The 13567-nt window shown below is 62.5% G+C and overlaps 1 protein-coding gene across 1 annotated transcript in view; it reads right to left on the bottom strand.

The window, feature by feature from the left end:
- Window positions 1-211: 211 nt before the first annotated feature.
- Window positions 212-13567, bottom strand: part of PEPD (peptidase D) — a 115690-nt gene continuing 102334 nt past the window's right edge. Inside the window, exons 13-15 of the mRNA XM_060083429.1 lie at window positions 5512-5696; window positions 1966-2157; window positions 212-1513 (exon numbers count right to left, since the gene is read on the bottom strand). Coding sequence (XP_059939412.1) covers window positions 1376-1513; window positions 1966-2157; window positions 5512-5696 — 515 coding nt within the window. The 3' untranslated portion in view covers window positions 212-1375. The remainder of the gene's footprint in view (window positions 1514-1965; window positions 2158-5511; window positions 5697-13567) is intronic.

Below are 13567 nucleotides of genomic sequence, written 5' to 3'. Positions count from 1 at the left end.
GGGGGAACCTGAAACCCTGCGCACCACAGCATGGCTCGCAGATACAGCCGGGGGAGAGAACGATTTGGCAAACTCAAACTCCTGACCCTCAGAAAGACGATCATTACTCAAACTGCTTAATACCACAGATAACTTAGGGAATATATCTGCGCACCAGGAGGAAACCTGAAAAAATGGTTTGTAAATCTAAGAAGAAAAAGATAAATGATGATTTGAAACTAATGCTGCTTTATTTTAATGTGGCCACATCACAAGCACTTTTGTGTTACTGCCATAGGAAGAAATCAATTTACTCAACTCTTCAGTGACTTCAGCGGTCTCTGGCTTGGGCTACAGAGTTTCCCCACCCTGTTAAGGTTTCATCTCTGACGTCCGTCCTTCTCACCTGTCCTTCACCTTGGCTCGGATGAGAGCCAAGGATGAGAGAACCCCAGGATGGTGTGCAGAATTCTCGAAGCCCGCTGCAGGGGTGGGGGCGGTTCTCTGGGACCGTGGGAGAGGTGGGCAGGCAGAGGAAGGCCAGGTGTCCTGCCACTGGCAGGGACTGGGCCCAGGTGGCCCGGGATGGCTCCACAGCCTCAGGGTGGAGTTCGGCCAGGGGGCTTCCACCTAGGGGAGACAAATGGACTTGGCAGACGTGGAAGGAACCAGAAAGCTCACCTTTGCCATGGTGCTGCCTTAGGCGGCAGTGTCTCTCAAACAGATGCTGGCTTTGCAAGCCTGTCCCGCATGAGCAGGAAATCACAGACGAGGAATCTGCGAGTCTCATGTTGTCTGTCGATAACTGTACCTTAAAGGCTGCGTGATTCTGCCCCCCTTCGGAAATCCAGCTTTGAGGCAGTAACCGTACCAAAGAGGCTTCCTACTCTACAGCCCTCTTCACGTGGGCAGAGGCCCAGCCCCACCTATGCCCAGACTCCCGGGTCTCTGCAGGGCCAGTTTCCAGGTCTAACCCTGCAGTGCTCACCTGCAAAGGGACAAATAGAGAGGGAGCGGGACACAAAGGTCCATTTTAGGAAATCTTTTATTGCAAATTCCATTCTGTGTACTGATCTTGAGAGAAAACACGAGAAAGGCATCTTTCCTGAGCAGCATACACATGACGGCAAGATACACATTTAGTTGCTAGTGAAGAACAGGATTATTCAAAATAACGGGATAATTGAAAATGAGCATTTTAAAAGCCGCTGTCGCTGTCGTTCAAGCAAAGTAAGTAAAAACAGATTAAGGGTGTGATCCCACAGAAGGTTAATAAAAAAGTTTCTCCCTGGGAAACAATTTGGTGTGATCAAACGCTGATGCCGCATGTGATTTCTGAGCACCGCTGGGGGCCAACCGCCAGGCCGCCGTCCATGAAGTGAGCTTGCCCGTGGCTCTACTTTGGGCCAGAGAAGGGAGCAAAGGCCTTGTCACGGCCTGCCATGCATTCTTCAACCTCCTCCACTGTGCGGGGCACACAGGTCAGCAGCTCCACGCCACTGTCCGTCACCACGACGTCATCCTCGATCCGGACCTGGTCAGAATGACGGACGCTCGTTATTTCTGAGCTGGCCTCACACGCTAAGTTTGAGGGTCGGGCCCGACGGCTCCAGGCTGACCCCCGCCGAGTGGGAAGAGCCCTTTCTGAGGAGTGGTCAGTACTGCCGGGGGCAGGGGGCTGGCCTCAAGGCCTCTGTGGGCAGCTGCTGGGAAGAAGGCGCCTCCCACAGGGACCTGCTCATGCCACCTGCCCACCCTGGCCTTGCCCCTTGCCCGGTGGCTGGGAGCCCCTGGAGTGGGCAGGGGTTTTGTAGGAATCTGAGTCGCTTGTGTTGAGGGCTGAGGCTCCTGTCTGGTGACAGACCATGAGAAAGGGCAGGCCAGGTCCCTCTCCAGTGAGGAAGTCAAGACTGTGCCTCCTGTCCTGGAGGACAAAGAGGTGACACGCAGCAAGGGAGCAAGGACGCGGGGCCCACCAGCACTCACCCCGCCAAAACCACGGAAGCGTTGCAGAACCTCGCGGTTAAAGAAGCAGGCACGGGCCGGGTCAGCCAGGGCCTCGTCCAGGAGGTGGTCAATGAAGTAGATGCCGGGCTCCACAGTGAGCACCATGCCCGGCTCCAGGCGCCGAGCGGTGCGCAGGTGCCGCAGGCCAGGCTCGTCCAGCCGGTCCACGCCCTGGGGGAGAGGACGGTGAGGGGGATCCAGGAGGGCGCAGCCCCAGCCCAGGGCCACCGCATCGGTGGGAGGAAGATGGAAACAGGTGAGCGTGCGGGGCACCCGCCCCTGCCCGTGCAGGCGTCCACACGTGGGGCCTGGCTCGGGCCCCATGGGTCCCCCTGGAGCTGCAGGAGGCTCTATGACCATGGGGGTCTCCAGCCCAGACTCAGCCTTGCTGTGTTGTCCATGGCACTCCAGATAAAACCCTCCGCTCTCTGCACGCTCCCCTAGACTTCTCACGTCCCTGCCCCTGCTTCTCCTCAGAACCGTGACCCGTGGACGCCCGTGCGCACACACCCAGGACAAGCTGCCCCTGCTGGCCCATGGGGCTGGCTGGGGGTCCGGCTGCCTCAACCAGGCCCTCTCCCCGCGAGAGGAACAGTAGAAGCCAAACTTGTGAAGCTTTTAAGAAGGCTTGTGGGGCCTCCCAGGCTGCACGCTTTCTTCTAGGCAGCTCAAGTGGAAACCGGCCCCAGAAGTGCTGGACCTGGTATCCCCCACAAGCCAAGCCCTAGGTTTTCCACGTGGCCTTCCAGGAGGAGGGACAGGTGCTGTCGGCAGGACGGGCCATCAGTACGAGCTCTGGCTCGTGTGTGCACACAAACGCACGCTCACCCCGTGTGCATGGCCTGGGGGTGTGTGCCCCAAGAAGCGCACGTGGGCGGCTCCACACCATGCCCGTGTGCTGGGCCCCCACTGAACCATGGGGACCGGTTCTCAGCCCTGCAGGGGCACCACCCCACCTCCCCTGCCAACACTCACATGGGCGTGGCCAACAGGGCCATGAGGGCAGGTGGTACCTAGGACACTTGCAGAAATTTCCCTGCCTTCCCCAGGTCCCAGAAGCACCCATCCATCCCTTGGCCAAAGCCTGTGAGTGGGGCAGCAAGCAAGCTTTCTGGTCGGGCTCTGAGCTTGCCCTGCCCCGCTTGCAGCTCTCCCCTGGAAGCCCAGCTGCTGGAGATGGAGCTGTCATTTCTGACTGTTTGGGGGCCAAGAACATCAGACTTCAATTAGTGGTTCATGTAAGGTAACCAGAAACGGGCTGGCTCAGCCTCCATCCACGGCTGGGCACAGCAGGGAAGGCTGTGAGCGTGATTCCGTGAGGGCGGGGACAGCGGGCGTGTAGAAACTGGTACGCGCAGCCGCCCTGACCTGGTGTGAGTCAGGCTGGGACGGAGGTGATGAGGGGACACCAAGGCCCTGTGACCCCTGATGGGTCATGCTCTGGGCCCAGAAGCCTGTCTGGTGTGGTACCCGACCCCAAAGCACTACTATGTGCCTGGAGGAGCTAGGCAGGAAGGCAGGGGACATAGAAGGGCACAGTCTGGGATGACAGTCCCTGTGCTCAGGTGGGAGGTGCTGGTGGGGCGGGGCGGGGCCCTGTCTCCTGCCATCTGAAGCCCGTGCCTGCCCCTGGGCAGCCCCTCCTGTCCCTTCCCTTCCCTTCATGCTGCCCCCCAGGTGCCGTCGCCTTCTCTCTACTCCAAGGTTGTCAAAGCCAGGGGCCTGGCGGAGGCAGAGACTGACAAGGTCTCCCTGACCTCCTTGGTCACCGTGGGCCCCCCGCTGCCCCAGAGCGGTGTACCAAGGGTGGAGGGTTTGCTCCAACTTGTACAGACAGCCTTCCCTCTGGAAGATTTCAGGACCACGACTCAGACTGGGGGTGAGGGGAGAATGGAAGGGATCCCGTGGGGCACAGGAGAATGTGCGTGCCCCAGCCCACTGACCATGACCCCCCGCCCCCTTTCAGAGCGCTAGCTCTCTGGTCTGCCCTGTGGGGCCCACCAGGAACGGCCAGATCAGGGCTGGGAGAAGGATGGAGGCCGAGCTGAGTGGGGAGAAGACCCCAAGAAGGGGAGCAGCCGAGTGCCCAGCCCCTCGGGCCCGGGGACTCCAGCCTTGTTGGGGCTCAGGGGCCCCTGCCCATGCCGGGTCCACGCTGGCTTCTCCCTGGGCTCAGGGCTCGATGGGGCCTCCCCTTTACTGGGCTCTGGGCAGAAGAGACCCAGATGTGTCTATAGGCCTGAAATAAAACAAATGACTTTTATAGGAAAAGCCATATTTTTTCCACAATGTTTATCTGTCAGAAGAATAGACTCTGAGCACAAAGGACTGCTTACTGGAAAAGATGAAAACAGTTTGCTGCCAATTTTCTCTGGTGGAAAAAGAGCGCTTTGGAGACTAATGAATAACGAGCCTCAGTTAACAATGTCTGGAAGGCCCAGCTCTTGGCTCCGTACCACAATGTGATGGATAGAAATTAGGAAATTAAAACCGATTTTGTTTCTCCAAATTTAACTGTTTACACTTGAGGAAAAAATAATTGAATAATAATGCTTCTCTTGAGCAATTCCGCACCCCCCCTCAACCCCCAAATATCGTTCTTAGAGCTTTCAAAATACCCTGCAGCTAAGAGGCCAAGCCCAGTCTTGGCTAACTGGCTGGTGGGCCCCAGGGCGTGCACCGATTGCATAATCCGCCCCCTGCACTGCGGGCACCAGGCCAGACGGCAGGGCTGGGCTTACCCACACCCACCGGCCGGGCAGGCTGCAGCCACCTGCCCGGCAAGGCTTCGGCAGGGCCTCCCGAAGCCGTGAGCACCGTCTGGGTGGTCCTTTCAAGGGTCGGTCAGTAGGAGGGGGAGGGGAAAGCCTGGCCTGGAGACGCCCACACAAGCCTTCCTCCCCTGCCAAGGGTATCTCCTAGAGACAAGGAGGCCAGCAGAGCGTGCTGGCCCAGGGGCCTGGGGGGCAGAGGTTGCACCAGGGAGGAAGCAGGAGTAGGACCTGTGAGGGGCGCTGGGCTCAGCTAGTCCCAGGAGGGACCGGGGCCAGCCACCAGATGGTGGAGCCTCATCACCCCGTCTGAATGAAGCCAGAGGCATGGGGACATGACGGGTGCAGTGCCAGCCCCATCACTTAAGACCCAGCTTTGTGGCTCCCGCTGCCCTGTGGGGACCCCGTGCACTGCACACTGACCATCTACCACCTTTCAGGGCAGGCGATGCCCCCAGCGCACAGCCCGGGGCTCCATGCAGAGCACGCCCATCCCACACCAGGTCCTGTGGAGGCACCCATGGCGGGGGAGGCGTTGGGCACGGGGGGGCATCAGGGCAGCGACCTGGGCCAGGACCAACCAATGGGTGAAGGGGGAGGAGGGGCGGCGGGCCTCGCCAGGACCCCACTCCTCCTCACCCTGCCTGTCCCACTACACTCCCGCCATCTCCCAGAGCCCCAGCCCAGCCCAGGGAGGGCCAAGCCCAGCTACGGCTCACAGGCAGGCCACTCGGGCTGATGCGCCCACACTGACCTCGGGGTAGCCTCCCACGTCATGCACATCGATGCCCATGAAGTGGCCGAGCCCGTGAGGCATGAACACGGCTCCCAGGTGGGCCTGGACCATGGCGTCCACGCTGCCGGTCAGGATGCCGATGCGGGTCAGCTCCTCCAGATGGATGCGGTCGGCCAGGCGGTGCATGTCGGGCCACCAGACGCCTGTGGCTCAGAAGGAGGTTGCAATGAGCTGCGGAGTCTGGCAGCCTGGCCAGGGCTTCCCCGGGCAAGGTTTTGGGGGACACACGATGCCCTCGCACTGGCTGAGGCCGTGAGGGCCTGAGGTGAGGGGCAAGGGTGACGTGTCCCGAGCAGCCGTCCACGCAGGGCTTTCCCAGCACAGCTCTGGACTGGAGACCCTCCCTCTCTCCACTGTGCCCTCAGGGGCAGGCTCTTGTCACCCATGGTCACCACAGGGGCCCAGCCCATGTCGTGTCTGCTCCTGGGGCCAGGGGAGCCCAGTAAGGTCCTTGGCGTCAGGAGGAGAAAAGCGTTGTGTCCCCAACAGCGGACGTGGGGCGGCCTCAGTGAGCCCCAGGCTGAGGCTCAGGTCCAAACGTTGCCTCAGAGCCTCAGGCTGGGGGTGGGGGGCATCCCTGCACACCCCCACATGGGGCTGAATCATCCCTGGGGCCTCTGTGGGGAGCAAAGGTTTCTGGGGTGAAAGTGCAGCTGGCACTACCTCATGGGCAAACTGGCAGGGGTCTGTGGCCCTGTCTGCTACAAGCGCCAGGTGACCATCTCCGTGGCAGCCCAGATGTCCAAGCCCCAGGCTGCTAATCAAACTCATCTTTGCCCCATCCTTCTGGGGCAAAGGTCACCATGGAGAGTATCCCCAGTAACCAACTTTCGAGGAGGGCAGGCTGTGCAGAGCTCAGGGGCTCAGCCCTGCCTGGCGCCCAGAGAGGCCCTTAGGGGCTGGAGCCTAGGGCCCTCAGGGAGCCGCCTCAAAGAGCCTCGGCCGTCACTGGGGCACGGCCGCCTTGGCCACTGGGCTCCATGGAGTCCCCACCTTCAGCCTCACTCGAGGGCACTGGGTGCTCAGCCTAAGCACCAGACAAGGTCTTAGGCTGGCAAACCCCCCCGCCCCATCCTACGAGGGTGGAGTTGGGGGCAGGCCATGTGCCAGCCGAGGCTAGCAGCCCCAGGACACTCAGGGCCAGGTGGACAGGGTGGGACCGGCACCCAGAGAGGGTGGCCAGTGCCGGTACCTGTGACCCCCTCCATGTGGGGAGTAACCCTGGCTCCCAAGGGGCCTCCCAGCCATGCCCTGATGATCACGGGAGCACTGGGACCCCACACCCTGAGGGGCCTTGTTGGACCCTGCACTGGTGAGGGTTAGGCCACCAGGGTCTGAACCTCTGGCTGGCAGAGGGCAGATGATGGGCCCAAGGGGTAAAAGGAGATGAGAGCCCCTCCTGGGACACATACCCTCCCCTCTCAGATGCTCTTGCTGGGCACCAGTCCCCCATGTGGGGGCCCCCTTTCCTGCCAGAGATAGTGGGCCCACGGCTGGGGTCTCGGGCTGGCTGGAGGCCCAGGGCTGATCCAACGTCCCGGATCCCCAGGGTCCAGGCTCTGAGCAGGTGGTGCTGCGGCCTGGCCAGTTCACAGGGGAGTGGCCAGCCCCTGGCCCAAGCCGCAGGGAGGCCAAGGGTGGAGGATGCCCAGTCTTGTCCCAAGGCTCAGCCTCCTTGGAATCCAGCTCCTGAGTCCAGCCCCGTTCTACCTGCCCAAGCCCACCACATGGGGGTGGCATCCTGGGGTCTGGAGTCTGGCTATAACCACGACAGTGTGGGGGACCAGGTCTGCACCCCTGAGGTTGGAGCCGGCATGGGGGGCTTTTCTCTGATGGTCTGGCATCCTGAAATGGAGACCTGGGTAACCGGGTCCCACCTTGGCCGCTCACCTGCCGTGTGATCTGGCCAAGCCTTCACCTCCATGAGCCTCAGATGCCTCTTTTGTCAAACAGGGCCACAACGCTGGCCCCAGAAAGCTGGCTGTATAGGCTCTGGCACCTACTGGGGGACCAGCTCACTAATCCCCCCAAACTGTCATTCGCCACCTGTGGCCAGCCAGACCCTGGCTTGGACACATGACAGTTCACTGCGTTCCTGGGGCACAAGCCAAGCCTGCCCCAGCCTTGGCCGCTGCTCTTTTTCTAAGACCGACCCACCCACCTCGACCTCCTCGGGTCAGGCCACCTGTGTTCCAGAAGCACACTGAGGTCTCTGCAGGTCAGACCCTTTCCAGACCCGGCTGGCCTGTGACTCTTCATCCTCGAGGTCTCAGCGGAAACGTCAGCCCCTCCTGGGGTGACACCCCCCACCCCACCCCCACCGTTGTTCTCTCTCTGCTGTCCCGGCTATTCCTCTCCTCTCCGTGCACCTTGTTCCTGTCCAGCAGGTGTGCTTCCTTGCTTCTAGGGTCTCTCCACCAGAAGGGCGGCTGCCTCCCCTGGGCACACCAGGGCCTGGCGGAGCGGGTGCCGGTTCAGGGCTGAGTGTGTAGCACACTCTTTTCTAAGGTCTGCTCCTGCCTGGGGCTCTGGGCCTAAAAGAGCCCCCAAACAGCCCAGCGAACTCGGGTCCTGTCACTCAGCCTGGCCCCTGGGACTGAGGAAGGGCCGATGCCCCAACCCCCGGGCAGCTCCATCTCTCTTGGGCAGGGCCTTTTCCGGTGGCCAAGAGAGAGGCCCGGGAAGCGGTCTGACTTCAAACCTGGCTAACTTCCACGGCGGGGCTGCGGTCTCGGCCCAGCCGCAGCAGAGGGTGGGAACCAGGTATAAATCAAGCTCCGTGCTGGCAGCTCGGCTCTCCTCCTGTCCTCGTGGCCCCTCGTGGGGGCCGGACGTGCAGGCCCCAGCGGTCCCCACGGCGCCTCTAGTCTTCCTTGCCTGCGTGCCCTTGGGGAAGGCCTTGCACACAGCTCTCTTGGCCGGGAGTGGGAGTTTCTGCCTGCGTGTGGTTAGGGTTGTGACAGTGATTAAACCTCCAGCAACTTGGCCCCAGCGTCTGGCCCGGACGGTGGTTACGACACCCTCGGCCAGGGCAGGGGCCCCTGAAGCGTGTGGAGGTTACTGTCCTAGGGCTAGGCTGGGGGGGTGGGCACAGGCCAGGGGGCCTGCCTGCCCACCTAACGCCCCGACGCCCGGGTTCCGCAGCCTCTGCAGCCCGCAGGCACCTCTGGGCCCACACGCCCAGCCAGGGGCATCGGCAGTCCCCCACGCCTGCTCCTACTGGGGATGCCACGCCGGGGATCACACTGCAGAGACTGGGCCCCATCTGCCCTGCCCACCCTCCCACCTCCAGCAAGCACCAAGTCTCGTCCCGTCTTCCCGAAACATCTCCTGAACCCGGTGCCTCTGTGGGCCCCCACCTCTCCTGGACCCCTGCCTGGTTCCTCCTCAGTCCTCGCAATGCCTCACCCCCGCTGCATCCTGCACAAGGCCGGGACACCAGGACATCTCTTTAGAACACGGAACAGACCATGCCAGTCCCCCCCCCGCCACCGGCCCCCGCCGAGGACAGAGCCCTGAGCTCCTCGGCCCGGCTTCCCACTCCACCCTCATCCCTCACCCACTCCTGAGTGCTGGTGCCCCCGTGCCTTCCACCTGCTGTTCCCTCAGCTGGGGCCACCCCCTCCAGGGCCCTCGCCTTCCCAGTCTCACTCCCGTTCCTCCTATGGGCCTTTGTGCTGAGGCTTTCTCCAGGAAGCCCTCTCTGACTGCCCCTTCCCGTGCTGCCAGAGCTAAGCACACGGGCACAGCCATGGCAGGTCGTGGCCTCTGATCCCTGAGAAGGCGGGGCCTATGCCCTGCTCCGAGGCTGGTAACCGTTTGGCCTGACCAGGAGCCCCTGCCTCCCTCGTGGCTCTCTTGCAGCCAGTGCTGTGACCTCATGGACCCAGGATTCAGGTGTGCCCGCCCCCCGCTCCTCTGTGCACTCAGACCCCAGGATGGCAGGGCAGCATCTGGGTTTGCGCCGCATCACCTGCCTTTTGGCTCAGAGGGACCAGAGTCCCAGTGCCCAAGCCCCACTATGTATCCAGAGCAGCCCCAAGTCACTGGCTGGTCTTCTGTGCCCACCTGGCCCCCCTCAGACCACACCTTCCCCTGCTGGGCCGGGAGCCTGCTGGGCCTGCTGCCTGGGCCGGCTCCTTGGAGCCTCGGCAGCATCCATCACAGGCTTGAGGCCTCCTGCCCAGAGCGTGACAGCCCTGGGGGCTCTAAGGCCCTGAGCCGAGCTGGGAAGGCAGCAGAGGGCCCCTTGAGCTACATCCTCACAGCCCCATCCAGACAAAGAGCTCACTTCATTTGAAGACAATGGCCCTCGGGGGATGATAGCGCGCCAGGCCCTGGGGGTGCAGGAGGGCAGGCTCAGGGCCAGGGTCCCAGGGCAGGCCCCACGGGCTGCAGGGAACTGTCTGGCAGGCCGCACTGGCGCAGGGCTGAGGGCTTCCAGTCCACCCCACCACACAGCCCTGCCTGCTGCCAGGACCTCTGGGGACCCACTCACCCTGCAGGACAGGGGCAGCACGTGCCCAGGCTGCAGGCGCCTCGATGCCGAGTTGAGCGTGGCTGCCTCACGTGGTCTCCGTGTGGTCCCTCCCCGCCCTCCCTGGCCTCTCCGCCAGGGAGGGCGGGGACTCACCCACTGCCCTTCGGCCAGCAAGGGAGCCTCTCAGGCCAGAGTGGGGACACAGGGCCCTCGCCAAACACAGCCCTCCCTGTCCTGGCTTCTGCCAGAGGGCGCTCACGATCTGGATGGCGCGGTCTCCCAGCACCCCTGTCTGCCAGAGCCCTGCATTCCGCACCATGTCTAAGGCGAGGCCTGAGAGGAGTCCTGCCGCTGCAGCCCCCGCCCCCGCCAGGGAGTGCGGCAGAGCAGGCGAAGGCACCCCGACCCCGGGGGTCTGCAGAACTGCCCCGCCCTGCACCTGCGGCCAGCTCAGACGCTGGCTCCGGCCCCAGCCTCCCCACAGTGCTTCCTCCCCTCATACGGGCCGGTGCGGGGGGTGGGGGGTCCCATCGGCAAGCTCCTGGGTGCCCGCGGAGACGGGGGTGGGGTGGGGGGTGGACACGGAAGCCTTGGAGAGCTTCGACTGCACCCGGCCAGAAGCCGGCGCGTGGCCGCCGCATCCCCTCCCGCGGGGCAGATGAGGGTGGCGTTCTCCCAGGTGTGGTAGCTGCCTGGCCTGCTCCTGCGGCCCCCTGAGTGAGCTCAGCCCTCCGTCCCTGGCTGTCTCTGAGTGGCAGTGAGGGACGCTCCCCCTCTGACCCCAGGCCTGCTTTCCTCAATCCCGGGGCAGTAGACCAGGATCTGGTACACTCCGAGCACTGGTCCCTGCCTCTCCTCTGGGCATCTTGCTGTGACCCCGGCCGCCTTTATTTACTCTTCCCTGGAAGGCTCAGGAAGCAGTCACGCAGTCTCAGCGGGTGTTTGTCTTGGCCCAGGAGCCAAACCCACAAACCAGGGGTATTTCCGCTAGGATAGGGCACAGGGCTGACCTGGCCACGGCCTCTGAGCTGCCTGTGGGGAGGTGACCTGCCCCGACGTGAGAGCAGCTCTGTGGGCAGGACCCCCATCCCGCCCGGCCTGCACGGCATGCGGCCCCCGGGGAACTGTGTGTCCCAACCCCGAAGCACGGGGTGTGGGATGGGGGAGCTCTGCGAGGACTCTGCTTCATCCCCCCAACAAGGGAACTTCGAAGCCCCACTGTGTGCCGGGGGAGGCTTGCCTCCGTCTGCAGGGACCAGCTCAGCTGAGCCCAGCCTGGCCGGGCCTGAAGCCTTATAACTGTTCCTGAAGTGACATGGCCAGGCAGCCCCATGGGACCTCGGTGCCAGGACCACGCACCAGGCCCTTTTAGTGCAATGTGTGGCCCCGGGGACCTGCCTGTGGGCCCGGCCACCTTCTGGGCAGAGTTGGCATTGCTTGGTTGGCCGACTGAGCTGGCCGGGACACCAGCTGGGGAGGCGCCACCCAGGTCCTGCCCAGGCCGCAGCAGGTTTTCCTGTGGGTGGGTGGGGTCAGCCAGGCCTTGGCCGCCACCCGCCTCAGCACAGGGACGGAGCTAAGCAGTGCCAGGGACATGAAGCCTGGAGCTCCAAAGTGAGCGAAGAGCCCCAGGGGAGACACTGTCCCTCCAAATCCCTACCTGCCCGACATCCCGCCAACCTTCCCCGCCCCCCACCACCGCCACATGCCTTGGCCTCACTGTGCCCGCCCCTGTCTCCAGTGTGGAGTGCGGCAGCAGCCCTCCATCCTTCTGTACCGCGGCCCGGCGCCAGGCTCGGGTCCACGCAGACCCACGCCACGCTCCCAGAGGGACCCGCCCTGGGGCGTGGGTGCACAGGGGTCATGGGGCTCACCCAGAGGAGCGTCCACCTCAGGGGCCAGGCACCTCCACTCACTCTCACTGGCCCAAACCTTTTGCTACACATGGAATGCTTATCACTTAAACGACCGATGTTCAAAGCTGAGCAGAACCATCTATTCCTTCTCTCCCTGGGGTAAAGCCAGGGTGTCAAGGGAGGAGGAGGAGATGTCCCTCGCTCGGGGTGACTGCCCCACACAGGCCGGCTTTTACGGGTCACAGGTCACACATTCTGAGGTTTAAAGGTCAGAAAGTATAAAAAGGCTCCTGGGTTTCCCTGGTGGCGCAGTGGTTGAGAGTCTGCCTGCAGATGCAGGGGACACGGGTTCGTGCCCTGGTCCAGGAAGACCCCACATGCCACAGAGCGGCTGGGCCTGTGAGCCATGGCCGCTAAGCCTGCGCGTCCGGAGCCTGTGCTCCGCAACGGAAGAGACCACAACAGTGAGAGGCCCGCGTACCTCAAAAAAAAAAAAAAAAAAGGCTTCTGGTGAACACTCTCCCTTCTGCCCATGCCCCACCGTGTCTGTCCGGTTCCCTTCCTGCACCTCTTCTGTGGATTTCCAAGCACATGTGGATCCACGTTCTCGCCATCCTCTGTTTTTCATGAAAGGGGGGTCCCCTGGCCACCCCCTCCTGCACTTCTGTGTCTTCATGCAATGGTTTGTCCTGGAGGTGTCCATATTAATCCCTACCTAGAGGGAGCTGCTGCTTTTTAAACACAGTTACAGCACAAGATGCTGTTTTCTTTCCCAGCCGCTAAACCAGGCAAGTCTCGTCGACACTGTCGCCGAGCAGGAGGTTAGCTTTGAGGTTTCCTTCCTTGTCTCCTTTCTGGGGTATATCTGAGTTCCTCATCCTTGGACTCATCTGGTGACCAAGCCCTGTTCCCTCTGGACACAGGGTGTGGGCCCATCACCCCTCCAGGGCTCCCTGGCCTCTGGTGGGCCCCAGTGCTGGATGGGGGGCATCCACAAAGCCCTGCTGACAATCTGCCTCCCCTGAAGGGGGCAGCTGCAGAGGACCCCTCACGATCAGCACCTGGCCTGCAACAAGTGGCCACGGGGCCGTGGAGGCCAAGAACCGAGCCATCAGATTCTGGGCCCGAAAGGGGCCACACACTGGGGCCTTACAGTCTGGGGGCTCAGGATCTTTTCTTCTTTTTCTCTTTGTAAAAAAAAAAAAAAAAGCTCCATGGAGGGATACAAATCTGACTGCCACAGTCCCCGATTTTGAACTCAGAGCCCAGCCCTCAAGGCCTGTCATGCCAGGTGCTCAGATGGCCCCGCCACCTCCTCTCACCATTCCCCAAATACCGGAGAGACATTCAGCTCCCGCCAACCCAGCCGCAGCCGGCAGCCGCGAACGAGGGTGCTCCACGCGCAACCAGAGGCCAGTGATCAAGCTGCCAAGCCCTCTCTGGAACAGACTCTGCTCTGGGACAGGGCAGAGGACATGCTGACATCCCAGTGGCCAGTGTGGAAAGGAAGATGTGCAGGTGGAGGTCGGATGGGATGTGGGGTGACCTTGGGCTGAGCTCCCCGATCCCCAGCTCTGTCCCTGCTTGGTGGTCAGATCCCTTTCCCAGGAAGGATGCTGGGGACCCGCCAGCATCTGGAGCCTTGCTGGCTGAGCGTGAGAGGGGGCGACAGATTCAG

Source organism: Mesoplodon densirostris, chromosome 19 (assembly GCF_025265405.1).
Source record: "Mesoplodon densirostris isolate mMesDen1 chromosome 19, mMesDen1 primary haplotype, whole genome shotgun sequence".
NCBI classification, from domain to species: domain Eukaryota; kingdom Metazoa; phylum Chordata; class Mammalia; order Artiodactyla; family Ziphiidae; genus Mesoplodon; species Mesoplodon densirostris.
This window is presented reverse-complemented; position numbering and strand designations above follow the sequence as displayed.